Source organism: Dromaius novaehollandiae, chromosome 11 (assembly GCF_036370855.1).
Source record: "Dromaius novaehollandiae isolate bDroNov1 chromosome 11, bDroNov1.hap1, whole genome shotgun sequence".
In the NCBI taxonomy this organism is placed as follows: Eukaryota; Metazoa; Chordata; class Aves; order Casuariiformes; family Dromaiidae; genus Dromaius; species Dromaius novaehollandiae.
In genome coordinates, this window is record NC_088108.1 from 3,397,267 (window position 1) to 3,415,685 (window position 18,419).

Consider the following 18,419-nt stretch of genomic DNA (forward strand, 5'->3'; position numbering starts at 1 on the left):
TGTTGACAGAAGGCGGAAAGGTTGTTCTTCCCCGTATATCTCCCCTAGGATACGCTCCAGCACGTTTTGGCCAATAGCTATCATCCAAGAGCCTCCGGCCTCCAGCTCTCCACCAATGGGAGCGAGGGTTGCCATAGCAGCAGCGTAGGGGCAATAGCCAATGGGGAAGGGTGGCATTGACAGCGGGCTGCTCAGGACCGGAGCTTCCCTAACGGCACCGGCCGCCGGGATGGTGAGTGCGGTCGGGCCGCGACGCGACGCGACACGGCGGGACGGGGCCTCGGCCGCCGCGCTGCTCCTCCCCGGCCTCCCGGCGCCACGGCCGCGGGGCTGCGGCCCCTGTGCACCCGGAGCGGCCCGGGGCCGCGGCGGGGGCTGGCGCTGAGGCGGCCGCTGTCCTGCGGGCCTGAGCCGCCCTCACCGCGGCCTTGCGTCCGTCGCGGCGGCCTGATGCCCGTGTGCTCTTGTGTTGCCGTGCCAAGGCCTCCAGCTTTAAGAAGCCCTCGCTGGGAGCCACGTCCCAGAGGAAGAAAGCCAGTGCCAAGCTGGAGCTCACGGAGGACCAGAAGCAGGAGATCCGCGAGGCTTTCGACCTGTTTGACACAGACGGCACCGGCAGCATAGATGTCAAGGAGTTAAAGGCAAGGATTTCCCAGTGCTAAAAGTACGCTCGAACTCGGGTCATAAAGTAAAAGGGCCATTGCACCTGAATGATGTTAAACAGGAAAAGAAGAAAAAAACGTGTTTTTTTTCCAACACAATGTCTTGCAACAGATAGGCACGTTTCTCTTTGATTATAACTCCCTACTGCTGTGTCAGGTGTCTCTAGAACCGGGCTGGCAAAAACACTTTGTTCTGCATTTTCTCTATTATCTCCTTCCATGTTAGTAAAACAGAAAGGTTTTCTGCATATTAAGAAAAAAGGCTTTTTTTCTGCTAGTTGTGGTTGAGGATTGCATACTTTAGAAATTAGGTTAGCCCAGCTATAGAATACACCAATGCTATTCATTTTCATGGCTTTAGATGTTGCAGAATATCTTCTGTGTCTCTCCACCCTTTTGCTTTGGGAAGAATAATAATCAATAAACTAGGACTCTTTTGCTTTCAGAATTTGCCCTTCCTATTTGCAAGTTGGATGCCCATATTACTTAAGGCAATAGGGAGGAGGATCAATGATTTTTAGGTAGTCATTTGCCTGTTCATCACAGAAGGAAAAAGTAAAGCATGTGGGTGTGCACAAGTGAAGGCATCCTTCAATATGCTGCTTGTAGGAATGTTGTCTCGAAGGGGTGCAGAGTGTTTGCTTTCTGTTTTCCCTACATTCATTGAAATAAGTCTTGTCACTAGGATGAAAAATTAACTGGCTTAAGTTCATTGTGGCCTACAAGCTTAAGGGCTTCCATCTTTGTGCCATCAGATTAAGAGCTGTTAAAATTCTGCAGAGTTGCAGGTACGATGAAAGCCTCTTTATTAGAGCTGCTTTTTTTGAGGGTATTTTGTTGCAACGTTCCTATGTCTTCCATTTATCTGTCTGCTTACAACAAGGTCTGACACATACTTTTTTTTTCTTTTTTATTCTGTAATTGCCTTGTTTCTTGTTCCAAAGGGAATACCAGTAGCAATTCCATCGACAGGGAAGAGATAATGTTCTATTTTCCAGTAGCCTTACAAAATGCTATCTGTAGCACTGTGCTGGTGTTATGCAACAGTGTGGGTTTTCTTCCTTCAAAATATTAACGGAAGCAGGATTCTTTTATGCTCTGAGTACTTATCACAGGAATTAAAAAGATATATACCAAAATGGGCATACTAAGACTTCATGAAAGAATCAAGATTTTCTTAGAAATAACTTTTCTCCCAAGATTCTGTTATATAGTTTTATCTGCCATATTCTTGCCAGCTCTGACCTAGGGGTGGTGGATGCAATGGCTGAGATGTGTTTAGGAAATTTGAGTTAAGTAAAGGTGTGACTCCAGAATATTAATTGCTGCATGCCCGTTTTCCGCATCTTGATATGGCCTTGTGTGTAGAAAAGCATTGCTCTAAGACTGCTCCTTGATCTTGCTATTTTCTTTGAGACACGAAATGCTTGTTTTAACATGGTATGGCATGAAGTTTAACTTTTTTTTTTTCATTCTGTCACGTTCTTTACAATTTTGCATAGCTTATCATTTCTTTGTCCTTGCAGGTAGCCATGAGAGCTCTAGGGTTTGAACCAAAAAAAGAAGAGATCAAGAAAATGATATCAGATATTGATAAGGAAGGAACAGGAAAAATCAGTTTCAATGACTTCTGGGTGGTGATGACACAGAAAATGGTATATAAATTTTGAAAGTCAAAGAGGAAGCAATTTTGAAAATGGTTGAGTACCTTTCATCTCCTTTGGGTTTAGTGGTAGTTAAAGGCACTGTCTTAATCTTGGCAACAAAATATGTAAAAGTTGTAATTGCAAGATGGGGACTACCCTATCATATTTTTCAAGTTAAGGTTGAAAGAATGATATCATTAATAAGCTGCTTTTTCACACATACAAGACCAGTTGTTAAAGGGAGAACATTGCAATCAAGATTTTTAACGCAGATGAAAAACAGCTCTGGCCTGCAGAAAGCTGTCAGGAGTTTTCACACATTATGTGGATGACAAGGTAGCAATGTACTGGGTTTTTTTCCTAAGTTTATAAAATAATTACAGATGAAACCTGGGCTTTTAAAAATCATAGACTACATCAGGTAAAAACAAATACTGAACAGTGGAGGATACTGAAATCCCTGAGAAATGTTTCTAGATAGGAAAAAAATCTTGCTGAAACCCTGAGGTTCAGGAGGCATTGCTGTGTGGGCAAGTTAAGGTTCTCTGACTTCCTTCAGTTTTTATGCGTGTGCTTCCTGCTTGCTGGGCTTCTTTAAATTTACTCTTAAGTTTCTTGCTTTTTTCCTTTTTTTTCCCCCCCTAATGTTGGTGTTTTATAGGTGCAGTCTTTATTTTGAGTGTTACCTACAACATAACCATTTTTTTTTCCTCAAAAACTTCCTTAAGGCTGAAAAAGATTCCAAGGAGGAGATTCTCAAAGCTTTCAAACTCTTTGATGATGATGAAACTGGCAAAATCTCTTTCAAAAACCTCAAACGTGTAGCCAAAGAACTGGGGGAAAATCTCACAGACGAAGAGCTGCAGGTTTGTGCCTGGTACAACATAAATATGAAACTGTGTCATGCCTGAACACACAGTGACTGCCTTTGTGTATAGCAGACATAGTAAAGTGCAGAGTGCAGTGAGTCCATTAAATATGAAGGCAGACACTGAGTATTCATGTATTACTTGGTTTCATATTGACATTATTCTAAAATCTGTTTAAATAGTCACTGAATCTAATCTTCCTTCTGTTTAGAGTGCTGAACCATCTTTCTGACTGGTTTGCTGAGCCCTAGAGCTAGCAGAAATAAGGAACGGGAACTTGTGTCTCGGTGGGGGAAGGAAGCCCTTTCGGAGCAAATGAGCTTTTAAGTAAAGGCAGCAGTCTCTTAGTTTTAGATGCTGTTCTCTAGGATCCTAAGGGATCTTTACGCTTGAGCTGTTATGAAAATCTCCCCTTTACCCCAGAAGAAATAGAAGAACGTCTCTCAATTTTTGACTGTGAAATAGATTCTAAGGCTTAAGATAGGTTAAGCATACGTGGCTGCCCAAACTATATCACAATAACTGTCACAGTGTCAGTAGAATTGCAGTATTATGGAGTTAGGGTGATGTAAAAGGAATTACTCTATTCCAAGCATTTTGTTTCTTCTAGGAGAGTTCCTATAATACAACTTATTATACACACATTTATAAGTGTATATATATAGTGTGTGTGGATGTATGTGTATATATATGAACATGTTAATATTTGATTTAGTAAATTCTTTGTAGCATGGTAGGTGTCACATTGAGCTAAAACTGTTTTCCCTTCTAGTATGAGGGGATCTAACCTAATTTCTGAACACAAATGTCTTTCAGGAAATGATTGATGAAGCAGATAGAGATGGGGATGGGGAAGTGAATGAGCAAGAATTCTTGCGGATCATGAAGAAGACCAGCCTTTACTGAAACTGAATTTTATTTATTTTTGCACATGTGCATATACATTTGGTAGGTGTCCCACTTTTTTCCAGTCTTTTATTTCTTTTGAGACAACAAATAAGTTAGATCAATATTTTTTGATGATCTTAAATTTATGTCTGTGTACAGTTACCAACTGCTGAACTGTTTAAATGTAGAAACATAGTTGCTAGTTTGTGCTTGTAAGATTTAACATTGTTATGATTTGGATACACAAATCACATTTTCAGTGACAGTATTCAGATTCTTATTTGACTAAAAACCATGTGTCAAATGCTTATGGTTTGGTTAAGAGAGGTCTGAAAACCATATAGTGTAAATCTGTATTTCCCACCAGTTGAAGGGGTATTTTGGTCTAATGCCTTGGTTTGGACCCAGTTATCATAAATTCTTTATATGATGTATTTGCAGGGATCAGGTTTTTTTACTCTGTCTCATGGAGATTATTCCCTTCCCCTTTTTTAATATGTTCTTTAAACTGAAAAAGTAAGTAGATAGACTGGTACAACTTAATTTACTGCTATTCAACTCACAAGTTTGAAGAAATTTCTGCAAAAAAAAAAAAGGGGGGGGGGAAGTTACCAGTTCTGGTGATTAGAGCTCTGTATGTTTGGGGGAATACGGCTTCAAATGTAGGCTTGTATTTTAAATAAAGTTTCTTATTTTAAGCCATCAGAGTTGTGGAAAGTATACAAAAATATGAACAAGTCCGCTGGTGCAGCATTCACTCTGATTTGCTGGTAAACAATAAAACAATTCTTCCAGGTATTTTTTTTTATAAGAGTTTCAACTTTTAAGTAGTCTTCAGAAGGGTTCTAGTTATGAAATGGTTCACTACAGAAGCAGCAGGTACAGTATATTCTGTCTTTGAAGTGGCATCTATCTGAGGTAAGTGTGTAATTGAGGGGTGGCCCTTCCCTTGTGTTGGAAGGAAACAAACTCCCATGTCTTTCTGCTACTTCTGTTTGTTTCAGTAATCCCACTAGATTCCCCCCTCTCTACTCTCAGGCAAAGGAAAGGGAATCTTCTTTCCAGAAACTGTAGCCTCTCCCTGACTCAAATCTAATCTATTCCTTTGCTTTTCAGAGTTAGTATCTGCCTTTTTCCCAGTGCAGCCACCAAGCATTCAGCTTACCCCCACTACTCATGAACGTGGGAAAAGTATAAGACTAAACTAAACATCAAAGTAAATAACAAGTGAATACTGCAGTGGTACAGGCCAAATTCAGTTAAAGCCCTTTTCTCATATTAAAAAAGAAATCCCTTGTGTGTGTTGGCATTGTGTGTAAATCAGAAGAACTACTGTGGGGTAGAAAAGATTCTTGCAATGTGTTATGCCCCCATGTGGTAAAATACCAATGTTACAGAAAACTATTTCAAAAGTAAAAACAGATTTCTAATTTTAGCACAAGCCATGTAGAGAAATAGTAAATGATAAATTGCACATAAAAGGCTCCTATTTCCTTAATTTAAAAGTTAATGTACAGTTGTTGCTTTCTGTACATTCTCTACTCCTTTGTCCAGTCTACCTCAGTCTTCAATGGTGATAAGTCTTCTGCTGATGCTGTGTGGTTCACGGTTTTGATAAATTCTGCTGTGCAGAAATCTGTTTCCTGGTCTTCATCTTAAACTTCATTTTACCTAACACTGTGCAGAAGTTCATCAGTGACGGTCAACCTCTAATGTTTCTGTTCAAAACATGCATGATGTGGATCACTCACTCTCTCAGAAATAATATTCAGCTTGCTGCAATATTTTCAGATAACCAGGCAGGGTAGTTGGTATTTTAATTTTGAAGGCCTCATCAGAAATTCCAAATGTAGGATAATGATGTATGGATCTTAAACTGAGTTAGTTACTGGCAACCATGCAGGGAACTTTGTGCATCACTCCATCTTTCTCTGGCCCCATTCTAGAAGTTTATTCCTAATCTGTTCTAAAATAATTTATCACATGAATCCTAAGGAGCACTATTTTTTTTTTCCAACAGAGTTGCAGGATTCACAGTCCTGCAACTTGGGATAAGGCAAACAGATCTGGATGTGTATTATGTCCCCTCTCTGCCTGACATTCAGTGCTGTTTATGGAAGAAGCAACTGAACGGTACAGAAGTTTTGCTGGCTGAAGCATGAAGTTTGGTGAGAGTTGCTCAGTGCTCTGCTTGCACACAAGAACCAAATGACAACGGGTGGGGTGTGGAGCTGAACGCTTCTGAGCAAAGGCACGCAGCTGGTAAAGCCTGCATGTGGGGGGCTTTGGCTAATGCTTCAGTTCTCTGGTAGCGTGCAAGCTCTGCTTGTATTTTTTTCCAAGGCTGGAGGACTTGCAAGGCTTCTGTTTATTTCAAAAGTAGTAAGCTTCAGTGAAAGCCTATTCCTGGGAGACTAACACTGTCTCTTGGCTGATGGACTACCTAGTTTCATATTCGTTGCAGTATTATGTGTCTCTTACTCCCTTCTCAAAGGTGTTTGCAATTGGCCCGAGGTGTGCAAAGCAGCTGGGCTCCTGCCTCGTATCTGTGCTCGTATGCTCAGACAGTGCGGCACGTGAAGCCGGGAGTGCTAGTCTCAATTAAAAACCAGCACCTTCACCACTGTCTCTGCACAGAAAAAGTAAGTGACAGGCACAAAGCTGTTATAGGTGGAAAAAAATAGCTTATTGCAAACGTTAACAGGTGGCAGATACGTGTGAGGAGCGAATGTCTGAAATTGAACCCTCAAGCACAAACATGCTAGTTGCAGCCAGTAAATGCTGGCAATAGCGGGATTAAAGAGAAGTGTCACGTCCCAAACTCCCCAGTAATTGGAAGTGTAAGACGGAAGCAGTGCTGAGGAAGCCGGTCGCACGTTGCGCTTCTGCACAGAGACAATTTAGATGGGCACAAGTCGGGTTTCAGGCTCTGGAAAGAAGAGGTGGTGCCGAAAGGAAGCGTTCCCGAAAAGTGGTGGTGGTCTCGGAGAGTAGCAGGGGGCCCACGAAGGTGAAGGGCCCGGGGAGCAGGGAGGATCGGGACGGTCAGGACGCGGGGAGGCGGCTGCCGGGGCCGCCCGAGGCCGGTAGCTGCGCGCAGCACCGCGAGCCCCGACCGCCCTCAGGCGCCCGCCATGGCGCAGTAATGCCCTGCCCGCAGGGCAGCAACGGCTGCCGTGGCGGGGGGAGGGAGCGAGCGAGCGTCTCGGCCAATCGGCCCGCGGCTTCCTCCTGAGGAGCAGGAGCGCTAGCCAATGAGGGGCCTGGCTGCCGTGGCGCGGCGGGGCAGCGGCCGGCGGCGGGATGGTGAGAGCCGCGGTGGGGCGTCGCCTGCCCCCTCCTCCCCTGCCCCGGCCCGGGCCTGGGGGCGGCCCCGCGGCGCCGGGGGAGCCGGGCCTGGCCCGCCCCGCCCGAGGCGTCTCTGAGGGGAGCGGGGCGGGCGGCCGGGAGGGGCGGCGGGAGGAGGCGCCGGGCGCGGCGCGGCCCTGCCCTGCCCTCCCGTGCGAGCCCGCGGCCGTTCGTCCCGCAGCGCCGCGGCTCCGCGGAAGGCGTCGGGGGCGCGGATGCTGCCGCGGGGGGGCGGGCGCGGGGGGAGAGACCCCCCCTCGCCACCCCCCTCAGCGAAGGGCAGAAGCAGCAGCTGCGAGAAGCCTTCGACTTGCTCGACCCCGATGGCTCGGGACAAATGGACGTCAAGGACCTGAAGGCAAGAACCCGTGAATACGCAGTGTGTTCGCGGAGCAGCACTGCCGGGCGGCAGAAGTAAAACCGACGGTGTCGGAGGGGCAGCAACTCTTCGCTCCATCCCACCATGGAGCCCCACACAGCTGCCTTGCTCCTGCCACACGCCTCTCTTGGAGAAGAAAATCTGGTCAGGAGCAAGGACCAGGTCCTTGAGCAAGGTCTCAGCTAGAGACCTAGAGGTCCCCTGCTTTCCTGCCGCGGCGGTGCTCGAAGTGTGCCGTTCAGCCTGCTGGGGATGGTTTGTGCGGCATGAGTAACGCCGGCCAGAGTCGTGGATCCCCTCCGGCTGGGAGAACCACCACCGTTGCTTTGTGGCCGTAGTTGCCCTTGGAACTTGAGTTACTGTCGTCAAACACGAACGACAGGCAGCAAGCATAACTGTTGCAGATACGGCTAATCATTTACAGGCACCTGATAAATGCTGCTATATTGTTGTTAGAAAGCAGTTAAGTCTTTGCCATCCATTATTTTCAGACCACTTTCTGTGCTAACAGACTTTGCTGCCTGAATTCCAAGTCGTTATGCAGCCAGTGATGTAGGGATGGTGCCAACTTTTTAGCCAGGTTTTCTTTGGAGGGACTGAAGCCTTCCATGTCGTCGGCCCTTGCCTGCAGTTCTTCCCTGAACTTTCTACAATCTCATGCTACTGAAGTTAGACAACTACAGAACCCTGTTCTATGGAGACACAGTGGTGGATGAGTAGCTTAGTCTGTGTTTTATAAACCCCTTCTGTCTTCCTCTGCTCAGTCATCTGCACAATTCCTTCCCCTTCACAAGGAGAAGGGAGTTGAGTCAGCTCTCGTCTGCACTGAGATGCCATATCAGTTAGTACAGATCCTATCCTTTTTTTTCCGCTGCTGCGCCACCCCCCCCCCCCCAATTAGCTAACTGTGGAAGCACAGAGGAAACTGCATGGGGAGAGTGGTCTGGGTTAAAAATAACCCCAGTAAAAAATACATATATTTTTTAAAATAAATAAATATTTTTTAAACTTTCAGAGGGGAGGTGCAGTGCATTCCAGCAGGGGAGTAAGAAGGAGCAGATGGGGATAGTAAAGGGTGGTCACGCAGCACACAGGTATTGCTGCTAAAGATGTGTCTTGAAAAGTAGCAACCTGAATCTCTAAAATGAGCTGAGATAGCCTTCACGTTCCAAGCAGTGTTATTTTTAGTAGTCTAATTTCAGCAACATCTTTTACTCTGTGGCCTCGTAAAAAAAGTGTTTGGGGTACTAAACTGCAATATAAGGGCAAAAATGAATATCTGGAACGGGACTGTGGGGTTTGAAACTTCTTAAGCAGGTTTGGTCATCAAGGATAGTCTCATGGACCTGCGTAGCCTGTTAGCGTGGGACCAGATTCACTGCAGAGTCAGCCCTGCTCCATTACCTGTATGTTGACAGGCTGTTTGTCATGTTATCTTTGCATGTAGTTTCCAATGTAGCAAAGAGTTCTAGTGCTCCCCCGCCCCCTCCACTTTCACGTACCTGGTTGTTTCAGACATCTTCCCCTCTTTGCTTCTGTATGATTTGAAGATAGATGCTAGTTTGTTTTCTCTTTTGGCAGATACCCATAACAGCTCTGGGCTGTGAACTCAGGAAAGAAGAGATGAAGAAAATTATCTCCAAAGTTGATGAGGATGGGTCAGGGAAGATAAACTTTGAGTCATTTCTGCAGGTGATGACTCAGAAAATGGTATGTGAACCTGTCTGGTCACAAAGACTGAGATTCCCCTTGCCTAACTGTACAGTGCAGGTACCCACAATAGATCAGGTCACTCTGGCTCCCTGCAGGGGAGAAACAGTTTTTCAGTGTCATCCGAGCTATTTGAGATATCTACCCTAGGATGCTTAGCCCTCTTGTCTCTTTACTTGGACTATACAGGGAACGGGATGGCTAGCTCAGCTAGAGAACAGCTGCATTTCAGCAGACAGCTCTTCCCCGTTCTGGATCATTTTGGCAACTGCTTCCTCCTCCGGTAGTTCTGCTAATCCCCCTCTTCCTGACAAAGCATGGTCAGGATCTCCCAGCCAAGTTCCCATGCTGTTCAAACAACTTTGCTTGGAGTTTTTCCTTTAATATGTAGTAACATGGAAAAAAAAAAGCAAATGTGAAATAGCAGTGGTAAATAACTCTCTGCTATGGCCATGCTTTCCCCATAATGATGTCTTGGATTTGATTCCAAATGTTTGCTGGCTAAAGTGCTTGACTAGGGATTGTAGAGCAGTGTGATGTCATGCTTGCATGGTGGCATTTTTCGTTTCCTTGCTAAGGCGGAACCGTGTTCGAAAGAGGAGCTCCTGAAAGCTTTCAAGCTGTTTGATCATGATGGCACCGGCAAGATCTCCTTTGAGAAACTCAAGCTAGTGGCTGTTGAAGTTGGGGAGGACATCATGGATGAGGAGCTGCAGGTTTGTGAAGTGCAGTCCTCCTGTGCTCCGCTCAGGGAAGCAGGGGTGTGCCTTAGTGCAGGGAATGTTAGTAGGGGGACAGCTCTGTGTTGCTTTGCAAGGGACAACTCACCCCTGCTGCTCTGATTTATAAACCTGCCTCTTCTCTAATCTCCATCATGTGTCCAAGTGCTAAAGTCTAATGCAAGGTCTCTGTCTCACTTGGGATTAAATTGAAGCCTTGCCTGAGACCTTTGGAGGTGTTCAGGCACCTCTCAGAGCCCACCTAATCTGGTCTCCAAATCTTTGCTATCCCACAGGAAATGATTGACGAAGCAGATTTGGATGGAGATGGGCAAGTGAATAAACAGGAGTTCCTGCGGATCCTGACTCTTACTGACCCATAACTACATAATGTTTTTTCTTCTCCTGTTCCACTGTAAACAACAGGTAGAAATGGCACTTTTCTCCAAATTCCTTAGCTTTTGTGGGTTTTACTCAGTTTATTGCCTTTCCTAGGCATGATATTGTTAATGTTTTACCTCTGGGGTCAATTTTTGTGCTCCACTATTGCAAGCAGTTTTCTACATCCTAGTAAACAGTGTTGTTACTAGCTCTGTGTCTGTGTGGGTTGGTTCTGAAGTCTGAAATTTGTTCAAATTCTCCAGCTAGTGCCTGGAATTCCCCCCCTTGTATTGTAATTACATCCTGTTGCTTTTCAGCCTATCTGATAAGTTAGTCAAAATGCTCTTTACCCTCAGAAAACCCAGTATAACTCTCAGAAGTTAGTACTGTTGTCAGAAACTTCTGTACCTTTCCTGAACTGCATCTGTGCAAAAGACAGTTGAAGGAATTGGATGCAGTTGCAAAATCTGCAGCTCTGAGGCCAGGAGGTGTAATGAGACCTACCACGCATTTGTGCTTCCTGCCTAACAAAATGCATGTTCAAATTGGATGTTGTTCTGAGGTTGGGTTACTCACCGCAGTTCTCTGAGAGGGATTCTCTAAGGACCAAGAGAACAGTCAACAGGATTTTTGTGCTGGTAAGCACTTTCCCTCCTCTCCCTGGCAGCTGCTCTCCCAAGACTGGCTGATGCTTTATATCTTAGAAGCTTGTACACCTTTGAAAACATTGTGGAAGACAGCCAATGGGTTGAAAATGATTGTTAGGGGAACCAGTGGAAAAAGGTACCACAGAAAAGAGTGATTGGATAAGCTCCATTTTCACAAGAAACCTGGGTAAAAGTGGTGGTTCACACTACTCTGGGCTGTTCTGTCCTTCCCATAAATGTCGGTGTGCCCCTCTTTGCAGCATGTAGATAAATTCCTTCCCACTTTGGTCCTTGGTAGAGTCTTGAAGGATCTTGCCATGTTGATAAGAGAGCAAAAATGTGCCAGTGGTTTGGAAAGGATTTAAAAACTTGAAGAGTTTGCTGACAAGAGTGACAGATGATAGTTATAAGAAAATGTCTTATACTGAAAGAATTGAACAGCTCAGTCTGTAAAGATTATATAATACTACTTGAATAATAAGAACCTGTATAACGAGAACATACCAGCTACCATCTAAATGGCTTTTCAACCTAATGGAGATAAACCTGTCAATATCCAGGTGCTGGAAGTATATTCTTCAACTATAGGAGAGAAATAAAACATGGCTTATTCTAAATGATGTTGATTAACTGTGAGAATGAGCTATCAAATGGTATAAGTAGTGTGTTCAAGTCAAGACTGGATCCTCTTAGAAGGCTTGTTTCAGTCAAATATAAGTTACTGTACTCATTACAGCTCCTGCAGAATGGTCAGATTACATAGACAAATGGTTCCTTCCAGCCTTAAAAGTCTGTGCCTGGCCTGTTATCTGAACAACTGTTTGTGATACTGGGTTATTTTTAGTGCCTTTGTTTGCCAAGCATTGCTGATCACCCAAACCAGCGTACAGCTTGCCATTCAAGTTTGAGCTATCTTGTTGAGGTATCTTGTCTGGCCCTGTTGCCATGCAGAATTTTCTTCCACACAGTTTTTTTTTTCTAAATGAAGCGACTGGAACTTGCACCACTTTCTTTAGAATGTCTAAACATCCCCCTGGACTCTTTCTGCTCAGGATTAGTATGAAAAGCTACCTCCTAAATACTCCATGCTATCATAGCAAGTCTTCTGTTAACACAAGAACAGAATGTAACTGCTTTCCATTACAGAATCACAGAGCAGTTGAGGATGGAAGGGACCTCTGGAGATTATCTGGTCCAACCCACTGCTCAAGCAAGGTGGGCTAGGGCGGATTGCCCAGGACTGTGTCAAGTTGGGTTTTGAATATCTTCAAGGATGGAGACTTCACAACCTCTCTGGCCAACCTGTTGCAGTGTTCAACCACCCTCATTAGTCTTCAATGCTAATAGTGGTTTAGTTACTCACTTCAGCATGGAGGAGAAAAAAAAAAAAAGTCCAGAATACCTGCTTCCCCTTTTCCACTAATAGATGCCATATTTATGCCCAAGTCTGAGTTCTGAGGCATCCAAGCAAAACAAGTGTAGTTTATAACTGGCAACTTTTTCCCATACCATTCTCCCCATTAATGGCCCAATCAGTAGTACTAAGAGCACCTCCTAATACAGAGTACAGGGCAAAGATAAAAGCAGGTCATTCAGTCAAGGAGAATTCAGCACACATAGCAAGTGTCTACTTTTATTCAGTAGCACAATCATGTTCCTTCCTTTGGTCACTAATATATCCATTCTGTGAAGTGGTACTGTATGGGGAGCTTTAAACCAGCAAAGACAGATTTGAAAAGTATCTTAGGGGCAGATTCCTGTTCACACAAGATATGCATATGTCAGGTCAGCCCAGTTATGACTGAAATGACCTAGGCAACTCCGCTACTACTCACAGAGGCAATGGCTGTATCTCAGCCCTGTGGAGACCTGGCATCTGCATGTCAGCTCGATGCACACCAACACTCCCATTAGTGCCATTTTATGGTCAGTACAGTGAGCAGTGTGTCCTTGGCAAGGCATAGCAATGCCTACATTGCTCCAGTGTTTTCCCTCCTCAGCAGCCAGCAATGGTTCAGTGGGGGGAAAGAACTCCATTTGACTAACAGTTTTCCTATTGACTTGCGAGTGTAAAGGGGGAAGGATGTTATCTTATGCTAAGTGCCTGAGCTCCGGAGGAGTTGGATCCTTCAGCTTTGTGACATTCAGGCAAGTCTGACCACTTCTTTGACCATTTTTCCAACACCGTCATAGATCTCATGAATGGGGGCATTGCACATGAAGGCACTGGTGGTCACCAGCTTGTTCTTCACGTCCACGTGAATCTCAGTGACGTGTTTGTTCACATGCTTGCAACCGAGTTCCTTCATGGTCTCAGCAGTCTTTGCATAAGGCCATCTACAAGAATAAGAGAGTAAACGCTGCGTGGAGAAACTGTCATTGCAGAGAAAGATCTGACAAAGGCCTCGAGTGAAAAGCCCATGAGTGCCTCATGGCAGCAGCTTCAAAGTTGCTACAGAGAAATTAATCCCTACAAAAAAGCTAGCTCAATAGGACCCAAATCTTTTTTTGTCAGAGGAATTTCTCAGGGGCTATAGAACTAAGCAGGAAAACCTCCAGATTACAGTAAGCTACAAATCCTGAGTAAAGCCAAAATAAGACCTTGATGCAAAACTATAGACATTCCCCACTTAACCCTGTCCCACTCCAGACTTTGCATTTGGGCTTTCTTCACCAGCTTTCTACAAATGACCTTACTTCCCAGCTAAATGGCAAGCGCCTGCATAGTTCCTTTCCTACCACTGGAAGAATTCAGTCACAGCTTTCATCAATGATTAAGGGCAGTTTCAGCCCCTCGCTCTCATAACACTACCAAGTGTTGTGCAGCCATGATCCTGCCCAGCATCTGCTTAACTTCATGAGACAATGGTCTGGTGTCTTTCCTACCCTGGGACTGAGAGAAGCATGAGACAGGGTGTTGCATACACTGGGGAGGGATGTGATCATGCAGTGTTTGAGACGTGATTTTGTATCAGCACTTTGTGATTACTTACTTCTCACATTCTGTGTCATGACCCACGGTCAGCTCACAGCCTGGGAAGATTTTGGCTGCCAGCACTGGGGAAATGCAGCACAAGCCAATGGGCTTTTTGGCAGCATGGAATGCCTTCAGTATGTCCTCCACCTCTTTGGAGACTATGCAGTTCTTCCCTTGGGTGGCCCAAGTACTCAGGTTTTTAGCCACTCCAAAGCCACCTGAGGAAAGGGAAATGGATTAGGCAGGAAGAGTATTACTCAAAGGCAGAATTTTTATGTCAGATTTGACCCGGTAGATTGCTAAAATGGATTTGGTGGATGGAAGCATTTGTCCAATGTTGACAGAAGAGCTAAAATATACAAGCTAAACTTTTGTGAGCATCTGAATATTTTTCAGCTCCTGACTGTTGGGAGATGAGACTCCAAAGCACCTTTGTTGCTTCTAAACAGAATTCAACTGGAGAGATATCAATGCTCTGTTAATTACCCTGTGTGTCACCCATGAGCTCTTCTCTGCAGAATTATGGTGGAGCTTGCTTACAGAATTTTTCTGGTCATTTGATCCTTGCTCCAGGAGTAGTCCATCCACACTGAAGTCACTTGGCCATACCTTCATCAAAGACTAATTGCCAGACCAATCAAACTTTCCACTTTTGAGTCATCCCCCCTCTGTCCTAGCTTCTCCTAATAAGGGGGTAGGCATATTGGTGTAGGAAGGGATAGTGTAGGTATGTCCTTTCATCAAGCTGAGACAAACGAAGTACATGGTACAGAGGATAAGAAGTCAATCAACAGTTACCTACCCTCTCCTCTTGGGAGTAAGCTTCTGCATTGCCATGTGCTCTTGTAATACAAGTCCAAGCAAACACACTAGTACCAGCACAGATGGAAGATGGCCATCCTTCCAATCCCTTCCTTCCTCCAGACTGTCCTCTTCCCCAGTAGTTCTATTCAGTTCTTCTCTGGGCCACAAAGCCCATGTCATTCAAGGCTCATGGCATACTCTAAGCCCTCCCACCAAATCACCAAATAGTTGGGGTTCGAAGGGAATTCTGGAGATCACCCAGCCTAAAACCTTGAACTTGCAGAGCCCAGTGCCATCCTACCTGGTATGATTAGGGCATCCAGTTCCGTGACATCCAGCTTAGCTAGATCCTTGATGTTGCCTCTGGCTATTCTGGCACTTTCAACTAGCACATTGCGCTTCTCCTGAGTTGGCTGTCCTTTTATATGGTCCACGACATGCATCTGGTCCACATCAGGAGCGTAAACCTCTGCCTGGGGAGGGAGGGCAAGATCTGTTATTCTTTGGGCACGTATCCTAGGCACTGCTGCAAGGCCATAGATAGTGAATGAAGGTGCTCGAGTTACTTCATTAGGAAAGAACTTTGCTGGTGAACACAGTGACCCTCAGGCTCACCTGTATCTGACATTGGCATGGGGAAGGTTATTGTCATTGGGAGGAGAAAAAAAGTTCTTTGGTGGCCTCTGCATAGGGAACCCTTGCACTTATCTTGCAGGGACAAGGGTATTAGGTGAAAGTGAAGAATCTAGTCTACTGCTCATTTGGGGGGGGGGGGGTAAATTTGGGGAGAGGAGAAAGCCACTCCTTCCCCTCCTGGGAAAATAAGGTGTTCCAAGAGCATGAAGCTCATTTCCTAGCAATTGCCATCCATGTCCCAAACAGCCACCTTCACTGTGACAGCCCCAGCCCCGCCCTAGCTACCCCCAAGCAAAGGGCAGCACGGCCCTGTGCCTAGCTGGGCGCTGCACCTCAGGAGACTTGCCGGCTGCCTGGCCAGTCTTTTCATGCCTGCTGATTGGCCGGTCAGTTTGTGCCTGCTGATTGGCCAGTCAGTTTGTGCCTGCTGATTGGCCAGTCACCATGCGGGTGCTGACTGATTGGTCAGTCCACACCTGCTGATTGGCCGCTCAGCCTGTAGCTGCCGATGGCCCAGCAAGCTGCTGCCCAGCCCTGTGCCTCCCTCCAAGGCAGGAATGCGAGTTTCTTCCCTCCACCGCTGCCTTCCCAAAGCCCAGTGGATTTCATTGCCTTGAAAGTGCTTCCCCTGCCTTCAGGCCTGGTTTAAGCTGGCATGCAGAAATTAAGGGTGGGGAGTGGCAAATACACGGATGACTGATGGATTTTGCAATTGTGCAAGCTTTTTTTCTTCTCTCCATCCTATTTGCCAAAAGCAAAAGAGGGGCAGGGGGAGGAGACACCTGAGTTTCCTCCGCTAGAGGTCCCCTCCAATCAAGGGATGAGGCTGCCAATTTGAAGTAAGGCAGGAGGGGAACAATTGCAGAAGCTCCAGGAGAAAGAAAAAAGAGACAAAAATACAGACAGTGGAGGAGGGTTGGGCACATCTCCCCTTTAACCCAAACTGAGAATACACACTCCAAAGACTTTGGAATCGGGTCAGCTGGCTCTGCAGAGCATGTAAATCACTATTGCACCTTTGTAATCAGTGGACCAATGCTGATTTCCAGGAGAAGGTCTCTGGCCCAGATTTGTGGGTGGCTCAGAGCTCAGGATAACATTACACATGGCTTCTCTCCTTCCCCTTCCACTCTTGCAGAGTGGTTATAGTGATTAATTGCACACTGAGCAGCTGCTTGAGGGTTGCCTTTAACCCTATTGCAGTTTAACTCACAAGAACTCATCCATCTTCTATTTTAGCCATCTAGGTTTTAAAAAGATGCATTTCAAAAAGCCAGAAACAGTAATAGCTTTTTAAACAGAAATACCAGAGCGGAAAAGAGGAAGTGCCAGCCAAAAAGAATAGAGAATGCATTTAGGAAAGTTTGCTTCAGAGCTTGGATACAGTCAACACGGAGCACCCAGCCAATCCCTTTGTGGGGCAAAGCTGTGAGAGCAAAGCAAAGACCAGGGAGTTCTCCACGCTCGCTGCAACAGCTCCTGCACTGTGCCCTTCACTTTGCTTATGCTCTGCAATAAGTCCAGCAGCAATGGGGAGCTTGTAATTTGTCCAGCAAGCTGCAAAGCTCCTTAGAGCAGAGTACCTTCTGCAAGAGAGAGAAAGAGAGAGTGAAAAGCAGAGCAGGGCAAAAGGAGCCACAGATGGGGCAGCAGCCTGCCATGGTGCCTCTTACCTGTGCCCCCTCCCTGCTGAGATGCACCAGCACAGCAGAAGACTCATGGATCTCACTCCCATCGTACACCCCGCAGCCAGCCAGCACAACAGCCACTTTCTTTCCCATGGTCACCACCAGAGTGAGAGGATCCCCTGGAGAGCCCCAAATTGCTGTGCATCTCTGTTCACTGCCTGGAGCCTTTTATAGCACGATCCCTCCCCCAGACACAGGTGGGGCCAGGACGGCTGGGCTGAATTTCTTACTGGCAGGAAGGTTTTGTTTCCAGTGCCACAGGCAGGGCATGTAAATATTATTTGTTTCCTAAACTGAAAGCTCCCTTGCAGACCTTCTTTGCAGCACGTTGTCCACAAAGTATTCCCAGCTGACATGACCTCTTCAACAGAGCAGCTGTGTTTTTCCTTCTTCTCAGCTGTCAATTTTCCATTCTATTTCAGAATAACGCACCAAAATCTTTGTGCATGTGATGGCATCGAAGGCAGCCAGCCCAGACAAAGCATTCAGGCTAGTGAATTTCCTCTCTGTGCCCCATTTTCCAAACCGTACACTGCACGGGCAGCCTCTCTTAATACCAAATTTCCCATTTCGGACCTTAAATGTTCTCACCCTCGCACCCTGTCTCTGAAGAGTAGTTTTCACCCAATTGCAGTTGTTTCCTGGCCTTTGGGCCCCGGGATTAGAAGTGAATAACTTGAGACTCTATCAACAGCATCAGCTCTCCAAGAAGGTAACAACACCAGTTGTCAGGAAAGTGGTAGCATGGTAAGGAGAGAAACTGGCAGACCTCTGACCTCCTAAGGGGCACCTGGCAGCAAGGTTCCCAGCATGTGAGGAGGGGACTCCCTTGCTCATGTGGAGACCTCTTCTTCCCTGTCCTTGGAGTGTTCTCAGCTGAGAAGATTATGAACCTCTTTTTACTTCAGCTTTGCACCGTTGAAATAATCCTGGCTTGCTAAGTCTACCTTGCTGTTCTTCGGAGAAGAACAGACCTCATGCAACATGTCTGGAAAATGTTTTTCAGGGCTTATTTATAAGAAATTTTCTTTGGGTCTCTATTGTATTTGGAAAAGGCATGAAGTG

General features: G+C 45.7%; 3 protein-coding genes across 8 annotated transcripts; 2 read left to right on the forward strand and 1 right to left on the reverse strand.

The window, feature by feature from the left end:
• The first annotated feature begins 118 nt into the window (after nt 1-118).
• Nucleotides 119-4,767, forward strand: LOC112983239 (centrin-2). Its single transcript, XM_026100220.2, has 5 exons — nt 119-232; nt 483-641; nt 2,189-2,317; nt 3,037-3,174; nt 3,994-4,767. The coding sequence occupies exons 1-5, from the start codon at nt 161-163 to the stop codon at nt 4,081-4,083; spliced, it is 588 nt and encodes a 195-aa protein (XP_025956005.2). The 5' UTR covers nt 119-160; the 3' UTR covers nt 4,084-4,767.
• Nucleotides 4,768-4,901: 134 nt separating this feature from the next.
• On the forward strand, nt 4,902-11,808 carry LOC112983246 (centrin-2-like). 6 transcript variants are annotated; one of them, XM_064518061.1, is made up of 4 exons: nt 4,902-6,233; nt 9,374-9,502; nt 10,081-10,218; nt 10,518-11,808. In XM_064518061.1, exons 2-4 carry the CDS (start codon nt 9,416-9,418, stop codon nt 10,602-10,604), a joined length of 312 nt encoding a protein of 103 aa, XP_064374131.1. In that variant the 5' UTR covers nt 4,902-6,233; nt 9,374-9,415; the 3' UTR covers nt 10,605-11,808. The 6 variants fall into 6 exon arrangements, with proteins under 6 accessions (XP_064374131.1, XP_064374128.1, XP_025956026.1 ...); XM_064518058.1 differs by lacking the exon at nt 4,902-6,233 and adding an exon at nt 6,253-6,707; XM_026100241.2 differs by lacking the exon at nt 4,902-6,233 and adding an exon at nt 6,764-7,075.
• Nucleotides 11,809-12,855: 1,047 nt separating this feature from the next.
• Nucleotides 12,856-17,494, reverse strand: LOC112982582 (glutamine amidotransferase-like class 1 domain-containing protein 3, mitochondrial). The gene is made up of 4 exons (XM_026099080.2): nt 17,340-17,494; nt 15,332-15,503; nt 14,243-14,444; nt 12,856-13,586 (listed from the first exon to the last, which is right to left on the reverse strand). Exons 1-4 carry the CDS (start codon nt 17,445-17,447, stop codon nt 13,394-13,396), a joined length of 675 nt encoding a protein of 224 aa, XP_025954865.2. The 5' UTR covers nt 17,448-17,494; the 3' UTR covers nt 12,856-13,393.
• Nucleotides 17,495-18,419: the final 925 nt, after the last annotated feature.

Bases quoted from the DNA above. Each gene is read 5' to 3' on its own strand.
- LOC112982582 (XM_026099080.2), bottom strand. From the start codon at position 17,447: ATGGGAAAGAAAGTGGCTGTTGTGCTGGCTGGCTGCGGGGTGTACGAT. The intron at 15,504-17,339 runs GTAAGAGGCACC...CTCCCTCCCCAG, and splicing joins TCAGCAGGGAGGGGGCACAG to GCAGAGGTTTACGCTCCTGA. The intron at 14,445-15,331 runs GTAGGATGGCAC...CCCTTTCCTCAG, and splicing joins GGATGCCCTAATCATACCAG to GTGGCTTTGGAGTGGCTAAA.
- LOC112983246 (XM_064518058.1), top strand. From the start codon at position 6,534: ATGTGTCTCTTACTCCCTTCTCAAAGGTGTTTGCAATTGGCCCGAGGT. The intron at 9,503-10,080 runs GTATGTGAACCT...TTCCTTGCTAAG, and splicing joins AGGTGATGACTCAGAAAATG to GCGGAACCGTGTTCGAAAGA. The intron at 10,219-10,517 runs GTTTGTGAAGTG...GCTATCCCACAG, and splicing joins TCATGGATGAGGAGCTGCAG to GAAATGATTGACGAAGCAGA.
- LOC112983239 (XM_026100220.2), top strand. From the start codon at position 161: ATGGGGAAGGGTGGCATTGACAGCGGGCTGCTCAGGACCGGAGCTTCC. The intron at 2,318-3,036 runs GTATATAAATTT...AACTTCCTTAAG, and splicing joins TGGTGATGACACAGAAAATG to GCTGAAAAAGATTCCAAGGA. The intron at 3,175-3,993 runs GTTTGTGCCTGG...AATGTCTTTCAG, and splicing joins TCACAGACGAAGAGCTGCAG to GAAATGATTGATGAAGCAGA.